This window comes from Thunnus albacares, chromosome 1, assembly GCF_914725855.1.
Source record: "Thunnus albacares chromosome 1, fThuAlb1.1, whole genome shotgun sequence".
NCBI lineage: Eukaryota > Metazoa > Chordata > Actinopteri > Scombriformes > Scombridae > Thunnus > Thunnus albacares.
In genome coordinates, this window is record NC_058106.1 from 15,675,132 (window position 1) to 15,693,047 (window position 17,916).

The window sequence follows — 17,916 nt, forward strand, 5'->3', positions numbered from 1 at the left end:
TCACCCAGTTTTCGTTCATATATCATCTCTGTGGGTTACTCTACATTTTATTGACAAAAAGATGACAGATGGGTGGCTTATACAAATGAACTACTAAATCCTTCGGGCACTCTAATCAACAAGCCATATGCTTTTTGCTTGTGATGTCAGGATCCAAACTATTTAATATAGTCCATACTAAATACTCTTTGGTTTACTTATTTATCAGTAATGAGCACAAACTTTCCATCAGATGATGTCCTCTGAGTTGACAGATGGTTGTGACAGAAGCCAGTAGACTGACTTATTGTTTTTCTCCCAGAGGTCAGACTCCTGAGACATCAGAGCTCAACTTCCTCCAGAAGGCTCAGATGCTGGAGACGTATGGAGTGGACCCTCATCCATGCAAGGTAGTCTTTACAAAACTGGGTTATTGTGTAATTATAAATTTATTTTTTATAAGTTTATGTTTCTTTCATACATGTGGTGCATAATAATAATTACATTCTTGTAATCTGCTAAAGATGTATTTTTAAAATGGTGTGAGATTAACTATTAAGTAAATCATATAAATTAAATATATTTGTTATACTACTAAAAAAAGACTTTTTATTAATTTAATTTTATTGCTGTTTTTTAACTTTTCATTTGCATTTCAGGATGTGTCTGGCAACCCAGCTTTCCTGGCTTTCACTCCTTTTGGATTCACTGTGCTGCAAGGAAACAGGAGGGTTCATTTCCTCAAGTGGTGAGTACAGATGAACAGTTGAGCTGGACATGATGGTACTAAATAAAAATCATATTCAAATGAAAGGTCACAGTGTGTATGTGTGTGTATGTGTGAGCCCATATCAGTGAGCAAGACTTTCAAACTGTATTTGTAAAGATATATTTCAAAAGCTCAATAAAGACCCATGCAAGGACGTACGCAGGCATAAATACATATTTTTTAAACTTTCCTTCAATTTTTGCACAATTCAAAGATGAACATACTGTACAGTACATCCTCCTTGTATTAACAGCTTCTACAAAGTCAAGTGCCAGCAAACTCGGCAAGCTGCTTGACGTTCAAGTCCAAATTTTCAAGTTTTTTTGTCCACATAACACAGCAAGTGCTCTAGTACAGCTTAGCTACACTCTTCTGCAAAATAACAAAAGTGCCTCAGAACATGTTGTTTAAGGTGCCAAGAAAGGAAAAGGAAAATCCTAAAATTACTCCAAAGAGCTTGCATGGAATAAACCAAATCTTCTAAAGCCAAATTATTACATTTTCATTCCAAACATCAGGTATTGCAACTTTGTGGGAAAATTATGGTTTGCATAACATTCAAAAGTGTGAAAAATTGATCATGACAGAGTTGAAATTTCATAAATGCAATGACTTTAACTTGAGAGTATAAATGTGATTAGACATTTTTTATTCTATGGTTTATGGTTCAAGTGCCAAAAATCCTAACAAAAATATGGAGCTTCAGCTCTTGCAGTGCTTTGATCCTTAAATTTGTTACATACCGACTTGCCAGAAACTGACCTGTGATTTGGCATTGTGAATGGTGTTGTAATTCTCATCATGACATCCTGAGACTATCTGCCATATGCTTATATGCACCTTCAAAACTATGAAGAAAATTTCCAGATTACTGCATTATCATAATTTGATGTTTGAACTGTTTAAGACATCTATGGTATGTACATACAGTAGGAATAAATTATAAATTTATCTGCATGTTCAGTCAATATATTGGAGGAAAAGCAGTCCAAAGGAAACCAAAAGTCACCAGTAATCTGTACTAGACAATGACTTTTTAAAACAGATGAATCAACCTGCTGTTTTCAGGTTTAGAGTTGTTTGGAGGTCTGTTTTTGTAGAAAATTGTTTCTTTAATCTCTTGCAGCTTACTCTTGTCATTTTGTCTGGAGTCAATGTGTCTAGACATTTCTACACAGAACTGAAACACTGTTGGCCTTATTAATTTGCCCCCAGTCACAATTAATATTTTAACACTTTTGACCATTTCTGTCTCTCCCTTTTTCTTTTTCTGCCTCCATCTCTTTCTTTGCTGTTTGTCTGTCTTTCCCTTGTTCTGTCTCTCAAACTCAGGGATGAGGTGACCAAACTCAAGTTTGAAGCAAAGACATTCCATATATATGCAAATCAGAAAGAGGTGTGTGTGCGTTATTAAAATGCTGTCTTTTCTAGCCTTTGGAGCTCAAGTGAAATGAGTGTAGCCTGGTTTTATGCATGGAGATACTGCTGCAGCGGCACCAGTGTAATCTATCCCTAATAGGGAAGTAAACGAGAAATGATTGGCAAAAATGTGTGTTAGCCATGTTTTTTAGGAGACAAAAGTAAAGCTAGACATTTGGTTAATATATGTTCTACATGTCCAGAGGAGATGATTCTTGAGGGATTTCTTTGGCTGATTTGTAATAGTATTTAAACAAGAGCTCATAGGTAGCCTACAGGCAAATCGATAATGCAAATTGTCATTGTTCTCAGCCAGTGTAAGTGGATTGCTTTTAATATTCTGCATACATTCTGTATAAACACACTGTATTCATGTGTTAATGTGTTGGACTTGTCACAGGATAAGAAGATTATACTGACATACTTTGCACCTACACCTGAGGCCTGTAAGCATCTGTGGAAGTGTGGAGTCGAGAATCAAGCCTTCTACAAGTGAGTCATAGGACCTAAAACAAATGGACTGCAGAAAGGACATTGTTCCACTTATGCTTATGATTCTGTTCATAATTTTTCTCTGCATTCACTTGCAGGTTGGAGAAGTCGAGTCAAGTCCGCACTGTGTCCAGTAGTAATCTGTTCTTCAAGGGTAGTCGCTTTAGATATAGGTACTGAATATTTTTTAATCACTTTAAAGATTTACAGTTTATGAATAGGGACCTTTGTTTCATCTCTTCATTGTCGCTATCTAATGAAAAAACTTTTTTTGGGGGAAAAAAAAAAAATCACAGACTAACAGATTTTCTCGCTTTTTTTAGTGGAAAGGTTGCAAAAGAGGTAATGGAACAAAGTGCCAAAATTAAGAGGGACCCCCCTGAGATCCACAGGTCAGAAATTTTACAAAATTTTGCCCGCAGTTGAGGACAAATAAATGGTACCATTTATTGCTTAAGCTGATCTATTACGAATTATTCATATATGTTATGTACGTGTTTGTGCATATATACCTACATGTGAGAATGTGGGGATCTGTTTACATGTGTTTGTGTGAAGGTTTATATGATGTGTACACATGTATGTGTCTTTGTCCAGGGCTGGCATGGTGCCAAGTAGGAGCTGTCCATCCATCACCCACGGCCCTCGTTTGACCAGCGTGCCCAGGACCCGACGGAGAGCTGTACACATCTCTATCATGGAGGGTAAAACACAAACACACGCACGCACGCACACACACACACACACACATACACGTACATACACACAAGCAGAATACTCAAAAAATGTGCCTGAATAATATAAGCACTCAGCATGTTGAAAATAATAACTTAATTTGTATAGCACTTTTCAAAACAATAGTTACGAAGTGCTTCATAGAGCAATGATGTTGATGTGAAACTGAAGTTGGTCAGTAATCCTGCAATATATGACACCTGCTGCAGCTATGGATTACACACCTATGACAGAATTTCCAGGACAAAGTAAGCTAAGTGATCTTTCATGTGAACAATCCCCCACTTGTCAGTGTCAGTCACTCTTTCTGCACTCTGAAATATCTTTCGCTTTCTCTCTTGGATGTGTGCTTTCTGAAACACATATACACACTCAAGAAGCACCCATCAACCAGTGGCCTCAGGCATTATTTTGACATGAGGAAGTCCTCTTGTCAGTTTTTAAAGGTCACTTACCATCCCCTCCTTTCCTTACAGGCTATTAACCTTTTGCAAATGCTGTTTGCTTCTAGCTGACCACTCTGGATAAAACTAAATAAACTTATAGTATAGTCTATTCACAACAAATACGTCTTTTGTCAAACTGGCACCCCATGTCACTGACATAGAGAGCAAGCCCTGACATTGCACCCCACAGTTGCAACACTGAAACAAACCCCCTGTGTCTTGTCCTGTTGCTCTGTCTGCGCTGGTATTTCCACTCGTAATAATATCTCAGTCTGAAAATAGCTCCTACTGTCAGGGGCCATGCCGTGTGTGTCACAGCTGACAGCAGGGGTGGATGAGGTGGACTGTGGCACAAGTGGACCACATTCCTGGGCCTTGTCTTTCACTCTCTGTCTGTCTTTCTGTTTTTCTGTTGCTGTCAGCCTGCCTGCCAGCATGTGGGAGTTCACTGTGGAGTAGGGAGTGCTGCTTAGCTCGCCAGCCGCAGTCGGAGACAGAGACAGACAGCTGGAAGATAGAGGGAGGAGAGGAAGTTTAAAGAAAGACAGATAAAGAAAATAGAGGGAGCTGTAGAAGTTGTGTTGGAACACAGTTAAGGTTAGACCGGTGTTTCTGCTCTACTTTAACCATGGTGAAGTGTCTGATCCGAATCAAGACCAAGGTGAATGTGCACTTGCGCATGATCAACCATTGTTATCGAGATGTGAAAGTGCGTGTGCTGTCTCTGGGACCCAGGCTCCTGGGCAAGGCCCTGGGGGTCCTGCCACTCTTTCCCGCCCTCCCTGGAGGTCCTGGGTCGGGACAGAGCTCCAAGGCTCCTTCCAGACTAGCTGTCCCTCCCCAGCTCCATGGCTGCAGCCCACCAGCTGGCTGTGCAGGTAAAAAACCACGCTGTATTTGTAATGAGGGATTATGGAGTGCTTTTTCTGGTTCTCGAATGCTAACAGCTATTAGGGGTGGGTGCTGAATTTGAATAGAGCAGCTCTGAAAGTTTTCAAGTTGCACGACTTTCACTTGAAGATAAGTGTTAAATCCCAAATTACTATCCCTATAAAATATGGAATCATCTAATAATATATTGTTGAACTCTAATGCAGTAAATCAGTTCATAAAATTTACATTGTATTTGTGTAGCTTTCAGAAAATTACTTTGGAAGTCATGAGGATTAAGAGGGAGCCCTTGAGAGAGGACATTGTTCTTGTGTTTTACTGTAGGGTTAGAGTTGCCACTTTTAAGTAGACATGGATTAAATGACAAGATGACAGGGTCCGTTTCTTGAGCATGGGAAATGACAAGCTGACCATTAAAAACAAATCATGCCTCCCCTCTGGCCGTATTAGAATAACAAATGTTGGCACAGTGTCCAACAGAGCACCGCATACTTGAATATTCTGGCAGTCCAGCCAGGCTGAGAGGTTCTGCTTTAGGACTAATTATACTCCAACTACACAATATTTCCCCTTAGACCTCCTTTTCTCAGTACTTCAAAAATAGGGACAGGTTCTATGTAGTCATACATTTGCATCCCCTGATATGAAGCAAGTTTTTAAAGCAGCTTGGCTTGCTGGTTAACAAGTAACATGTATTGTATACTCTACAAGATACACAGATATAGTGGCTATAGTGACCATTCATTACTACCACAGCAGCTCATGCAAGTATGTCTTCCCCCTAGTTACTTTTAATAACACTCCTTTTCTTCATTATTCAGACGTTTACAGAACAGAATTGAGAATACTGTTGCTGTTAAGAGTTTGATCTCTGATGGACTAATTAGAATGAATTCTGTGGTAATTTGCTCCTTGCAGGAATACAGAAAAAACAAAGATCTTAGGAGATTGTTTTTTATCTGTCACTTGAATTAGACCATGTTTCACTGCATCTGAAAACAAGTGTCAAAATATACCTGACAGTCTCACATTGTCAGACTGGATCATTTCAAAGTGTAACTGTTTTCACAACTCTGATGGCAAATGGTGACATACACAAACATGCATGTAAAGAATACAGTCCTCTCATTCTTCTGATGATTAATATTATATTTATATATATATATACACATACACACACACATATACATATGTGTATATATATATATATATATATATATATATATATATACATATGTAGGCCTCTTTGCTATTCATGTACTACTTTAGACATATTGTCTGGTGTGGTTTCCAACTGGGGCTGCGTTATTTTCAGTATCAGTTAATGTTCTGATCGCTTTCTCGATTCATTGATCCATCCTTTACTCGATGAAATGTTGAAAAAAATCGTGAAAACATGGCATTCACAATTTCTCAGACCCTACACTGATGTCCAGTCTAAAACACAAGTTCTCAATTTACTGTTAAATATAACAGTAATATAGAAAAACCATCATCACATTTGAGAAGCTGAAATCAAAGAACAAATGCTTAAAGAAATGATCAAAATAGCTGCCAATTAATTTTCTTTCCATCAATTATTCAACTAATCGTTGCAGCTCTATTTCCAACTAGTTGTGAGGGGTGGACAGACTGTTTTGTAACCAGTTTATATCCAGTTTGGCTGCTCCACAAGAACATTTTTAAGTTGTTGTTAAGTTCAGAGTATGTCAAGTGTTTTTTAATTATTGAAGTGTGTCCTTTAGAAACTATTTGTCTCAGATGTAACCAAATTTCTGATTTCTGTTATAATGATTCAACTTTTATAAAGAGAGATAGAGGACAAACCTTTTACCTTTTTAGACTAAATGCATCATGATGGATAGACCTGTGCAATTTTTATTAGGTGTAAAGTGTAACTAAGTCAGGTCAGTATTTCTCTTTAAATGTAACTCGCAACAATACAGCCCAACTATTGAATCTCCCTTATGAACTGCTGTCCTCTGTTGTGTGTTTTTAGGTCTGGAGTCTCTTCGAGACAGCGCCCACTCCACGCCTGTGCGCTCCGTCTCTCATGGCGACTCCTTCATGTCTTCTCGGGGCCACATGATGGATGGCAGTGAGGCAAGCACATCAGCAGTCATCTCAGACGAGGCCTACAGCCCCTCAGACAGCGTGCTGCCTACACCCGTGGCCGAGCATGGAATGGAGATGCCGGTGGCACGCCACCTTAATGGCGCTCCCTGCAGCGTTGATGAGGAGAAGGAGTCGGAGGCGGGGGCATCGATGGAGGGGCAGGCGGCAGAGTTCAGACCCGGCAGGAGAGCACTGCGTATGGTTAGAAGCAGGCCGTCACCACCTAGCGACGTAGAGGAGCTGAACAAGTTCATCCTGAGTGTTTTACGTTTGTTCCTGGTCACCATCGGACTGCTGTTCGCCCTGTTGCTGCTGCTCATCATGCTGACAGAGTCAGACCTGGACATTGCCTTCCTGAGAGACATCCGCAAGACACCTGAATTCCAGCAGTTCCACTTTGAATATTTCTGCCCACTGCGGCGCTGGTTCGCCTGTAAGTTACGATGGATGGGAGGTTTCCTCATCAGCAAGTGAGGCAAAGTGCAGGATGCAGAGACTGAATGACACAACACAGGCCTCCACTGAAGGAGATGGGACACATACTGTACAACAGACTGGTCAGGAGAGAGGTGGGAGGAGGGAAAAGGAAAAAGATGGCAGCCCTATTCCCAATATTAACTCAGCTTCTCCCAGGAAGGAGCTCCTGTCTCAAGCCACGGACTGTCCCCTGAAGAGCCTTGTTTATTTAGTTTCACCATCACTGCGAGGAGAGGAAATCACATTCAGGTCATTTCAAGGTATTTTATTTTTACACAAAGTCACAATAACAGGGTTTAATTTAAACACTGGAAGGGACAATAAAGTCTGACAGACTCCACTTATTCAACCACAGATAATAGTTGCCTTTATTTTTGTATTAATTTATACATTGTGACATTATTGTGAGACAGAATGAACTGATGTGTCGGGGTGTGTGTTGTGTGACTTGACTGTAAATGAGAGTTTGAGTAAAGTTTTGAGAGAAGAGGAGATGGGGGCCAGTTTAACTCATCTAAGTTTCTCATTTCAAAGCCAACAACATTCATATATATTGTGTATATGAATTATACTATGATATTATTAGATCAAAAACTGGTGTTTGGAGTTGTACCTGTGGGTTAGAGGAAGTGTTAAATGGAAAACTAAGCAGCACATACTGAATGTAGATCAGTCCTGAGTCAAACAGTATTTACAAACATTATAGTTTGCTTTATACAATTTTAGGCATATATTGAATTTTCCACATCGGGTACATTAAATTTTAACAAATGCTAAGAATTAGTTGCAGTAGCTATTTGACCCAGGTGTAATGTGTGTGCTGCCCTGTTGAAAGGCTTGAATGATTATTTTTCTAGTAAGTGTGATTTAGTTTATGGTCAGACGTTATGTTGCTGTGCTCACATTACCATTTTTTTGTCCAGCCACTAGAGCGCAAATTAAGTTTTGTTTTGTTTTTTTTAAATTGTCCTATGACTATAAATTAAGTCTTTCTAAGGATAGAAGTAATGGAGGTGGAAGGTTTACTGATTTTATAAAATAGCTGCCAAATAAGGCTGATAACCACAATCAACTTCTGTGTGTAAGGAACAGTTGTCACTTTGATGTAGTTACTTTTACAGTATTACAAACCTAATTGTAAAGGTGATGGGTCTATGTGCGCTAGCGCTGTAGTGATAGTGAAGTGTTTGGTTAGCTCTTTGACTCCCATGCTCTGTAGAAGGAGTTTATCTTGATGTGCAATACTGTTAATATATATAAAAAACAAGATCCTTTCCATGATGAGAAATTTGACATTGTTCTACCTTTGTAAAGTGCAAGAATTTGTGCAATTTCCCCACAGTATACAATTAAGAGAGTTAATGTACTTGTTCTTAGTTCAAGACCCATGTTGAGTGAAGGTCGTTTAACTTTATTTAGTCCTGCTGTGTTCAGATTTATGCATTTATCTGTCAAGGCTGCATATGTTGAAATTATTTTTCCATTTTTGTACACACTGGTGTCTCGTCAACACACAGATTTCCTCACAGTGACTTTTAATGGACTTATTTTTTTGCAGTGGATATGTAGTTTTCAGTCCTGCGCTCGCTTACAAGAGAACCTAAGATAAGTCATGTTTACGTCCTTCTGCAATCTTCGTCATCACACCTACCAAAGAAACCTCTGTTGTCTGCTATTTCTGGCAGTGCGTCAGTTTACGTCAACAGATGGAAACTCTGATAGCCTGCTGTTCTTCTCCAGCCTTATTGTATGTTATTTCACAGGTTAGCCTGCAGTGTGTCTTTACAGCTCAGAGCAATCGACAGCATAAGTTCAAACCATAAAGTGACAGTTAACTATTGTTCCTCTCAACAAGCCTACGAGTGTTTGACTAGGAGGTGTATATGCTGTGTGCCACTGGTAATTATAGACTGATCAGCAGGTGTTTCAACATTATACCTAAAAAAAAAAAAGTGGATGTATTATTTATGCAACAAGAATAATGGTTTAGTATAGTGACTGAGAAATTTTGGATATGCAAGCACTTAATGGCAGTTTGGAAAGCTGCTGTATTCATATTCAAATTTTGACAGGTTGACAAAACTTGTTCATTGAGAATCCCTGTAGTATTAAAATATGAATGAATCCTAAATAACAGGCTATAAATGTTGATTTTTATTTTTGTACAGTACCATTTTAAAATTCAGAAACAGTGAAATGAGTGAATGATTCTGTTTCTCATGAGTCTTAGTTCAGAGTTGGACGAGTTAGAGAAACAGAAATATTTACTATTTATATTTAGTAGAATAACACAAATATTTTGTGGTTGTTTTCCAGATGGGAAACATCACTGGTGTATTTGCTTTAATTCAGATGGTGCTTGGTGGTTTTTGATTGACATGTTAGGTGAAAGGTGATCATGTACAAAAAAAAAGTCAAGGCAGAAAGTTTACTTTTTACCTCCTCAAATGTGTAGTATCAAGCCTCATTTTGTTTACGTGTATGAAAAACTTTACAACATAATTTGAGCAATAAATTACAAATAATGTAATGATTATTATTAACCAGGAACTGCAAACTAATGTTTGTCTCTGTCTGCTAGACACGCAAAATGTTTTGAATCCTCTCAAAAGGTGATAAATAAGACAGCCTGTAGATGCATGTGTGAAGGATATGGTGAATTACTCACTGTGGTACCACTCTGCAGTGTCAAAGATACTTCTCCAAAATATCTATTGTCAAAAAAAGGGTTTTTATGTAAATCATGTTTGCTTGTTGCTTAACCCTAGATTGCTCTTCCTGACTCAATATAGAAACAGTAGATGCAAGTTCTCTTGTGAAAGTATGTGTAAATGAACTGAACACCTGACAGTAGACCCATTTCCTCTTTGGACTTTGGTGCAGGTTTTACCAGAACCGAAGTGAAACAGGTTGTATTTTTTGCCAATTTAAACAGCAGAAGTAGCATATTCATCTACCTGACTTCCTGGATCTTGCTTTGTGCAATGCAGGGTTCAATATAGGGATTTTTTTATTGCAAAAATCTGTTTCAGATCACTTTAACTGTCAGAAACAAATGGGGGCCACAGTTCCATTGACGGGCATCTCTTGTATTCATTTTTGAAATATGTACACAGGAATACGGCCACAGATGTGGTCTTACTGTAAGCTTCCTTCCTGTACCATGGCCCTGCACATGGGAATGTCTCTGTAAGCATGTGTTCTGCATTTATTACCTCCAAACAAGACTGCTTATTTCCAATCACTGACTGAGGACTGGTGTAAACTATTTATGAATAAATATAATATATTCTTGACATCTGGCAGCTAGTCTGGCTACAAGTTGAATCTTGAATTCAGAGATTGAAAAAAGGCATTACTTTGAAAAATGAACATCAGAAAGTTTTTCAATGTGTCCCTGCTTGGAAAATGCAGACTGGTCAATGTTCTCATGTTACAATACTGCCATCTTGAGGTGATAATGATACTAGCTGAAATTAATGCTATTCACATTAGGAATGTTTGATATAAAATGTCTCCATATTTATTCGTTTCAGCAACCACAAATAAAAAAAACAAAACAAAATAACACATTGAATAAACATAAACCTTTTTTTTTTTTTTTAACAGTCAAGACAGTTTTGCCATTTCAGTTGACTGCACCACAAACGATACATATGGAACCTATTTTCCAAAAGGTTTTAGTTCTGTAAAACATCTTAAGTATAATAAAATTGTAAATGTGAGAACAGAAAAGTATACAGCAGTCAACGAAACAAACTTTTCAGCAGCCATGTTCTGAAGATTATTTCCTAACTCCAGTGCCTGTACAAAGTTTTCAAATTCTTGATGATCAACAGAAAAATATTTTTTAATGTCTAAGTGAACAAGCCTCCAAACACTGACCTAAATTAGGTTTATTGTAAAACAAACTTAACTGATGCAGGACTGTTCACCTCATTTACTATCATAAAGCATAGGTTCTTACAGTTGTTTTTAGAAGTCACATAAGCTGAATGAAAGATCATTTCTGTGTAATCACATAAAAATTCTACACATGGTGACTTTAAATATACATCTATCTCAAAAGGTCCTTCACACTTAATCAGGGGAAGGAGACAAGATAATTCCCAAGGCACTGAATATCCCTTGGACTGCAGGGAAGTCAATTATTGAAAAGAGGAAAAAGTATGACGGCTGTAAAACTGCCAAAAGCAGGCCAGTATCTGTGACCAAAACTGAGCTTTTTGGCTATCATAATAAATGCTTAAGTTTGGTATAACCCAAGCACCGCACATCAAAGACACACACCAGCTCCACCATGAAGGCTGTGGAGAGGTTTTTCTGCAGCAGGGCCTCTAAAGACCTTGTAGAGGTCGAGGGTAAAATGAATGCAACAAAACGCAGGTAAGTCCCTGAAGAAAACCTGCTGCCATCCTCGAGAGCTGTGACTATTCTCCAGCAAGACAACAAACCCAAACATGAAGCCAAATTTTCAGAAATGACTTCAGAACAATATTATTCTAGAGCAGCCCAGTCACAGTACAGACCTCAGTTCAATCTGGTATTACAGGCAAATATTGCTGTTCACGCAGTCCCCATGCAATTTCACAGAGATTGAGTGCAGTGTCTTCATGTGCAAAGTTGACTTAGACTAGACATTCAGTGGACTTGAACACAGTCATTTTACATTTGTACTTTAGATTAATTTGTAGGAATATGTCTTCACTTTGACATTGAGAAAAAAATACATACATTCACTGACTTGATATTGTAAAACAAGAAAACATGGACTCCAGGGGAGAAGTTTTAGTTTTTTGGGTTGTCTTTTTTTTTTTTTTTTTTTTTTTTTTAAATAGACACCATTTGATATTCAGAGGCCGTGATGTGTTTCACTGTATATGTAACTGCTGTGATCTAGGATACAGCACAACTGGACAGTCCTCAAATACACCTACGCTTTGATACAACCTACCCAATGTTGCAATTATTGTAGTTTAATTGGAATAGTGAGGAACAATTCTCATGCTGTTACTCTGTGATACCCCAGGACATGGAGTCTTTTGGTCTTCATCTTAGTCAGAGAACACATGCAGGCGCCCTGATGCATTACCGCCCAGTAAGGCATTCCTAGTAGGGTGGAAAGCAGTGACAGACAGCACAGTGTTCAAGTTCTCATCGTCTACGAAGGAGTGCTGGGGCTGGCCACTTTCGTGGAACACCTGCACCCTCCGAGGCTTTGACATGCTCCCTACCACAAAGCAATCTTCCCGTTTAGGGTCCCACACCGCTGATAGTTTACTCAGCCAGCGGCCAGTTTGCATGTCATGTCTGAAAATGAAGAATGAAAAAACAGGCTGTGAATAAGTCTCTCAAGTAACGCACAGACTTTAGAACAAAAAAGCAGAAAATAAAAACTTTTCCACAGAGATTTCATCCCACTAGTCATGAACACTACCACTGATCAAGAAATTATTAACATCTTGTATTTTCCTATTAACTAAATTTTAAGTGCTGTGTTGTCTGTCTTCTGTGTCTGTGAAATAATGACTTATCCGATTACAAGTTGAAGTTAAATTGAGTGTATGTACCTGATAGATGTCAGCAAGGGAGCTTTAGTGGTCATTGCAGATGTGTCATACATCCTGTCAAAAAAAGTTGAAGATATAAATTGAGCTGGGATTGAAAAATAAACCACAATAAGCACAACAATCATTGAAAGTGCTGAGCCAGCTTCACCTTATATGGTTATCCATACAGGAGGTGAGAACTTTGTTTCCTGTACAAGGAGAGAAATATGCACTGCTTATGCTTAAAGAGTGGCCGTGCAGCTGGGAGACTGCCTGGCTTGTGGTCTTCTTTAGGCACCGGCTGTCATAAATACTCACGACCCTGCAGACACAATCAAAACCTTAATTTGATATGATCAAAAAGACAAACTGACACCAGACAGAAAACTAATCAAACAGATTTGTATGAGGAAATCAACAGTCATACCTGCTTTCTGCCACAGCAAAGTACTGCTTTTGTAAAGGGTGGACGCTCACACAACGCAGAGTCTTGGGGTCCAATGAGTGGAGAGACTCATGGGAGTTTCTGCAGAGAAGTTGAATGCAAGTGTAAGCATGTATGCTTATGAAAATTATCACAAAGTGACACAACAGTTCACATTGTTCACACATACTGTTACTCTTTAACACTATGGAGATAAAACAAAAAAAATGACTTATTATCATTATCAGCATTATCCAGTTAAGACAGGAATACGTTACCCTGGAGTGCGCCTATCGACAATGGCAACTTCTCCATACCAGTTCCCAACCAACAGTGTTAAACAGTCATGTGACATGAAGTCAAATGTTTTCAGGCCATCGTCAATGTCATACACCTAGAACAATGTACAAACAGATTGACCACGAGAGGTAATTATGAAATTTGAGCAAATGTTCTATATGGTATATTTTGAAAACTTAAGCTTGCATTCAGGCAGTTTACCTTAAAACCTATACAATGTGATTTTTTTTAAAGAATACATTTCATGGAACAAAAGGTATCTCACATCATCAAAGACACTCTTCTCTACATCCATGCAGCGTAGAGATCCGTCATAGCTGAGGCTCAGCAGGTGGGTGGGATGAGCCCTGGAGAACGCCAAGCAGCCCACGGGACGAGTGTGGGGCTCAAAGAGTAGCACACCGTCATCACCCCAATCTCCACCCTGAAGGAATATACACATAAGAAGGAACTGAGTGTGGATTCTGAGTGTGGATTTTGTATGGTGATATGAAACAGTTCTGACATTTAAACGGTATTCATGTGTGTCCAGTGATGAATGTTTTGATTCCAGGAAGTGGACAGAAGAAAAAGTAATAGATTGAATGCTGAGGAAAGTCAAACATGTAGAAAGCCAAAAATTTTCAGAAGTAATTCTAAAACACTAGTGAATATTAGCCTCACACAGTTATATTGCTACAAATACAACTCCTGAAGGTCTGTTTAGTAATGTGTGAGATCCTTCAAGTTGATATAGTTGATATGAGTTGTTTTGAGGCACACTTCCAGCCATTTAGTTGTGAAAACTCCTTTTATAAACAGCATTATGATCACAGCAAAGAAAACCTACCAAATTCCAGAGTCCAACTTTCCCCCACTTATCTCCTGCAGCCATTAGCAGGCGGCTGGCGCAGGGGTGGAAGGCAGCAGAGAAGATGCGATCCTTCACCACTTTGGCCACTCTGTCCTCAGTTATTCTCATGTTCTTAAGAGCAGAGCGGTACCTGCATGAAGACAACAGTGTAGATTTGTGCCCACCTGTATAAACATTTTCAGCTGTTTGAAAAGAAAAAAAAAAAAAATGTGACCATCAATGCAACAAACATCAAATAATGTTCAGTAAAAGGTGGAGCAGTCACTTCTTTATAAGTTAAGCAACAGGCTGATGTCAGAATCAAAACTTAAAATCTTACTCTTTCAGATCAAGTTCCACCTTTTTTTCTGTTGAGTCCTGAAAAGAAAAGCAATTTTATGGTTTAATAATTGATTCTGAAGCTGCATGAGTAATAAAAACAAAAAAATGTTTCAACCCAAACAAAGATGCAAAGCTATGTATCTCAAGGTTAGGCATCTCCAAAATATTTTTAGCTTTAACTATTACTCTGCATGAAGTCACAGCTTAACAGCACTGCATTTATTTACTAATGTGAGAGGAAATCAATTGAAAGGCAAACAAATAGAGAGCAGAAAATGCGTGGTGTCTCTGGAAGGCCAGCATGGTAATTGAACGGAACATCAAAATTTTAGGGTTGTAATGAGAACATGAAATATCAAAACATGAAATATCCTACCTCAGAGCACAGCTCAAAAAGTTGTGAAGGCAGCTTGCTTCCTTCATCCATGTTGACTGGATCCATAGGCAGTGGGCCAGGAGGTTTCTTGAGTGGCGAAGACTTTAAAGCAAGTAAAATAACTGAAGTGAGTAACAAACGCGAGAAAAGAAACAACGGTGAGAAAAGGAAATGCTAAGAGACAGAATCATATGCAGCAGTGGAGTGGGACAAGTGAGATGTGATGAATATATTACAGTTTTTTTTTTAATATATGTAGCTACCTGTTGATAGATCAACGTCCCTCTCGGTTCAGGGGGGAGTTTCAAGACCTCTGCCTCTTTGTTTTGGAGACGCAGGGATTTGCGAGGTGGCAGCACTTCTCTTACACCGGTCTGTGACCTGACACGACAGAAACTGATCATTAAAGTGACATCAAGAAGACCTTTAATCACTGTAAGCTTATTTTAGGGCTAAAACTAACAAACAGTCTGAAGTGATGTCCTCAAACAACTTGTTTGTCTGACAGTCAAAAAACCCAAGTGATCAGTGTTATGAAATTGTGAAAAAAGCAAATCCTCACATTTAAGAAGATGTAACATAATATCTTTACTTAATCTTACATTAGCCATACTTAATAATTTTACCAATCACCTACACACTTAATGGTTTCCACACAACCTACTGTATGTTTCTGACCCTTTGCTATACTTTTGTTTAATTTAAACTCAAAAACCAGCAGGTTCCCAAACGCGTTAAGTAATGAGTGACAGTATGATGCATGATGTTCTTGTATATCTTGTGATGTTTATGCAGTTGGTAGGATGATGTTACATATATACACAAAACTACAAGACACTGAATGTTCATTACTGTTTTTTTCTCATTACAATTTTGTAACACTTCAGTCCTACAGCTCCCCAGTCTTGTCAGAAGTCATGCTCAACTCAGTTATCTTATTCAGAGCTCTCCAACCAGCAGCAACAGTTTGTCAGGCGACTGTACCTCATGAGACCCCTCTGTGATGGCTTTGGCCGTGTTGACTGTTTGAACTCCTCAGTTGCCTTTGGAAAAAGAAAACAAGACTTAATACCACAAGATGGTGATAGTGAAGAGAGTTCTTACACACATCATTCATTTGTGTGCCAAATGCACACACATACATACAGTTCTGACCTACATTTTCACTTTTCACATGCAAAAAAAGATGTAGTTAATTCACACAGGATTGTTGAGGTTGTGTGAGGTTGCAATGAGGCCATAGACTATTTACAGTATTCCACTTTTACTGTAGGCTGATCCAAGGCTTTCTTTATTACAACACAACTTAAAAAAACAAAACAAATAGAGCTGGGCAATATGATCTAAAATGCATATTGTGATAAACTAATATAAAATGTAATATTAACTTTTTTTTAAAAAAATACATTGGTCGTCTTATTTAAAGGTCATTGGTTGTTGTAGCTATTCTAAGGTTAATTAAACGGAATTAAAACCACATATTTATTAAAAACTGAGATGAAAATAAATTTAGGTTGGTGGGAAATTCACAATGTTAGTAATTCAATATCATCCTGCAGTGAAACCAGACGTCCCTGGGTCTATAGGGAATACCACCCCATGTATCTGTGACCAATCCTTGTGTGTACCCACCTGGAGTAAATTGATGGAAGACAGGAACGCTTGGTTCTGTCTGATGTTTTCCAGGCGCTCTAGTTCATATGCAGACAGTCCTCCATGCCCAACCTGTGTTACACAAAGATACAGCGCTGATATTCTGCAGAAATCTTTAACATTGAGTTGAGAATACTGATGTCTATTTGGCCCACACATGTTTTTCTACTATACATGTAGCCAAGAAGCTCAAAAGATTTGACTTGATGAAAAAACTGCTTATCTTATTAAAACAATAGGATCCATACATGTAGCAAATGAGAGCTGAATGTAAATGAGGGTCTTCATACTTACTGATGTACGCTCCACATCACTATTTTCAACATCTGAGTCCTCCTCCTTCAGGTCCTTTCTCTTACTCTGACTGTAATTTTCATCATGCGTTTTGGTTCTCTAACAATAAAATACGGGCATATTAACAACAACAAAAAACAATAATAAATGTTATGTTATATAGTTTCTCGGTGTTTCTAAAGTGTGTCTCACTTTGTTCTTGGGGGGTTCAGTTGTGTCTTCAGGAGAGTATTGAAGGCGTTTAGGTAACAGGCCGCTTCGTGTTGACCGTCGGAGCTGCACAGGTGTCATTTCCTGCCAAGTGTGCATAATTAACATTATTAACATTAATATAACTTTGCTCGGGGAATGCCTTCATTTCACTCTTCCACAACTTTTTGCAGCATCACTGTAACACACCGGAGTAACGCCTCAAAGCATGCTTCATCTGTTTACATTCTCTAACAAAAGTTAGTTCAACTGCCGAACTTGCTAATGTTAATGTTATTCAACAACTAACGTTAGCTAACACAAATGATAGGTTAAGATAACGGAACAACATTAAAAAACTTCACCAAATCACAACTAATAACCGTACCTTCACGACAGTTTCGCGTTTTGTTCGTCTGGTCGACATTTCAGTGCTCTGCTAGTGAAACGTTTGAAGATTCAAGCTATTTCTTTGAGAGGACTGTAGGACAGTGAAACATCCACACTTCCCTGCAGGTTACTGCGTAGATAATTAAGACGAAGTACAATTGGCGCCACATGCTAGAAATGTTTTGTAACTAGCCCCTCCCCTCTGTGTTGCGAAACAGAATCCTAGCAGCTCATTGGCTGGCAT

The 17,916-nt window shown here is 38.6% G+C and overlaps 2 protein-coding genes across 2 annotated transcripts in view; one reads left to right on the top strand and one right to left on the bottom strand.

The window, feature by feature from the left end:
• The window catches only part of LOC122978810 (FERM domain-containing protein 5-like), an 84,266-nt gene extending 72,108 nt beyond the window's left edge, over positions 1-12,158 (top strand). The window contains exons 7-14 of the mRNA XM_044345824.1: positions 302-389; positions 639-727; positions 2,081-2,144; positions 2,568-2,659; positions 2,758-2,832; positions 2,983-3,051; positions 3,257-3,363; positions 6,731-12,158. Of these exons, the coding sequence (XP_044201759.1) occupies positions 302-389; positions 639-727; positions 2,081-2,144; positions 2,568-2,659; positions 2,758-2,832; positions 2,983-3,051; positions 3,257-3,363; positions 6,731-7,320 (1,174 nt within the window). The 3' untranslated portion in view covers positions 7,321-12,158. The remainder of the gene's footprint in view (positions 1-301; positions 390-638; positions 728-2,080; positions 2,145-2,567; positions 2,660-2,757; positions 2,833-2,982; positions 3,052-3,256; positions 3,364-6,730) is intronic.
• Positions 10,820-17,837, bottom strand: wdr76 (WD repeat domain 76). Its single transcript, XM_044345833.1, has 15 exons — positions 17,671-17,837; positions 17,286-17,387; positions 17,094-17,192; positions 16,779-16,871; positions 16,131-16,189; positions 15,410-15,527; positions 15,147-15,248; positions 14,769-14,806; positions 14,426-14,579; positions 13,862-14,020; positions 13,575-13,690; positions 13,300-13,398; positions 13,042-13,194; positions 12,894-12,947; positions 10,820-12,633 (listed from the first exon to the last, which is right to left on the bottom strand). Exons 1-15 carry the CDS (start codon positions 17,707-17,709, stop codon positions 12,378-12,380), a joined length of 1,641 nt encoding a protein of 546 aa, XP_044201768.1. The 5' UTR covers positions 17,710-17,837; the 3' UTR covers positions 10,820-12,377.
• Between the last annotated feature and the right edge of the window lie 79 nt (positions 17,838-17,916).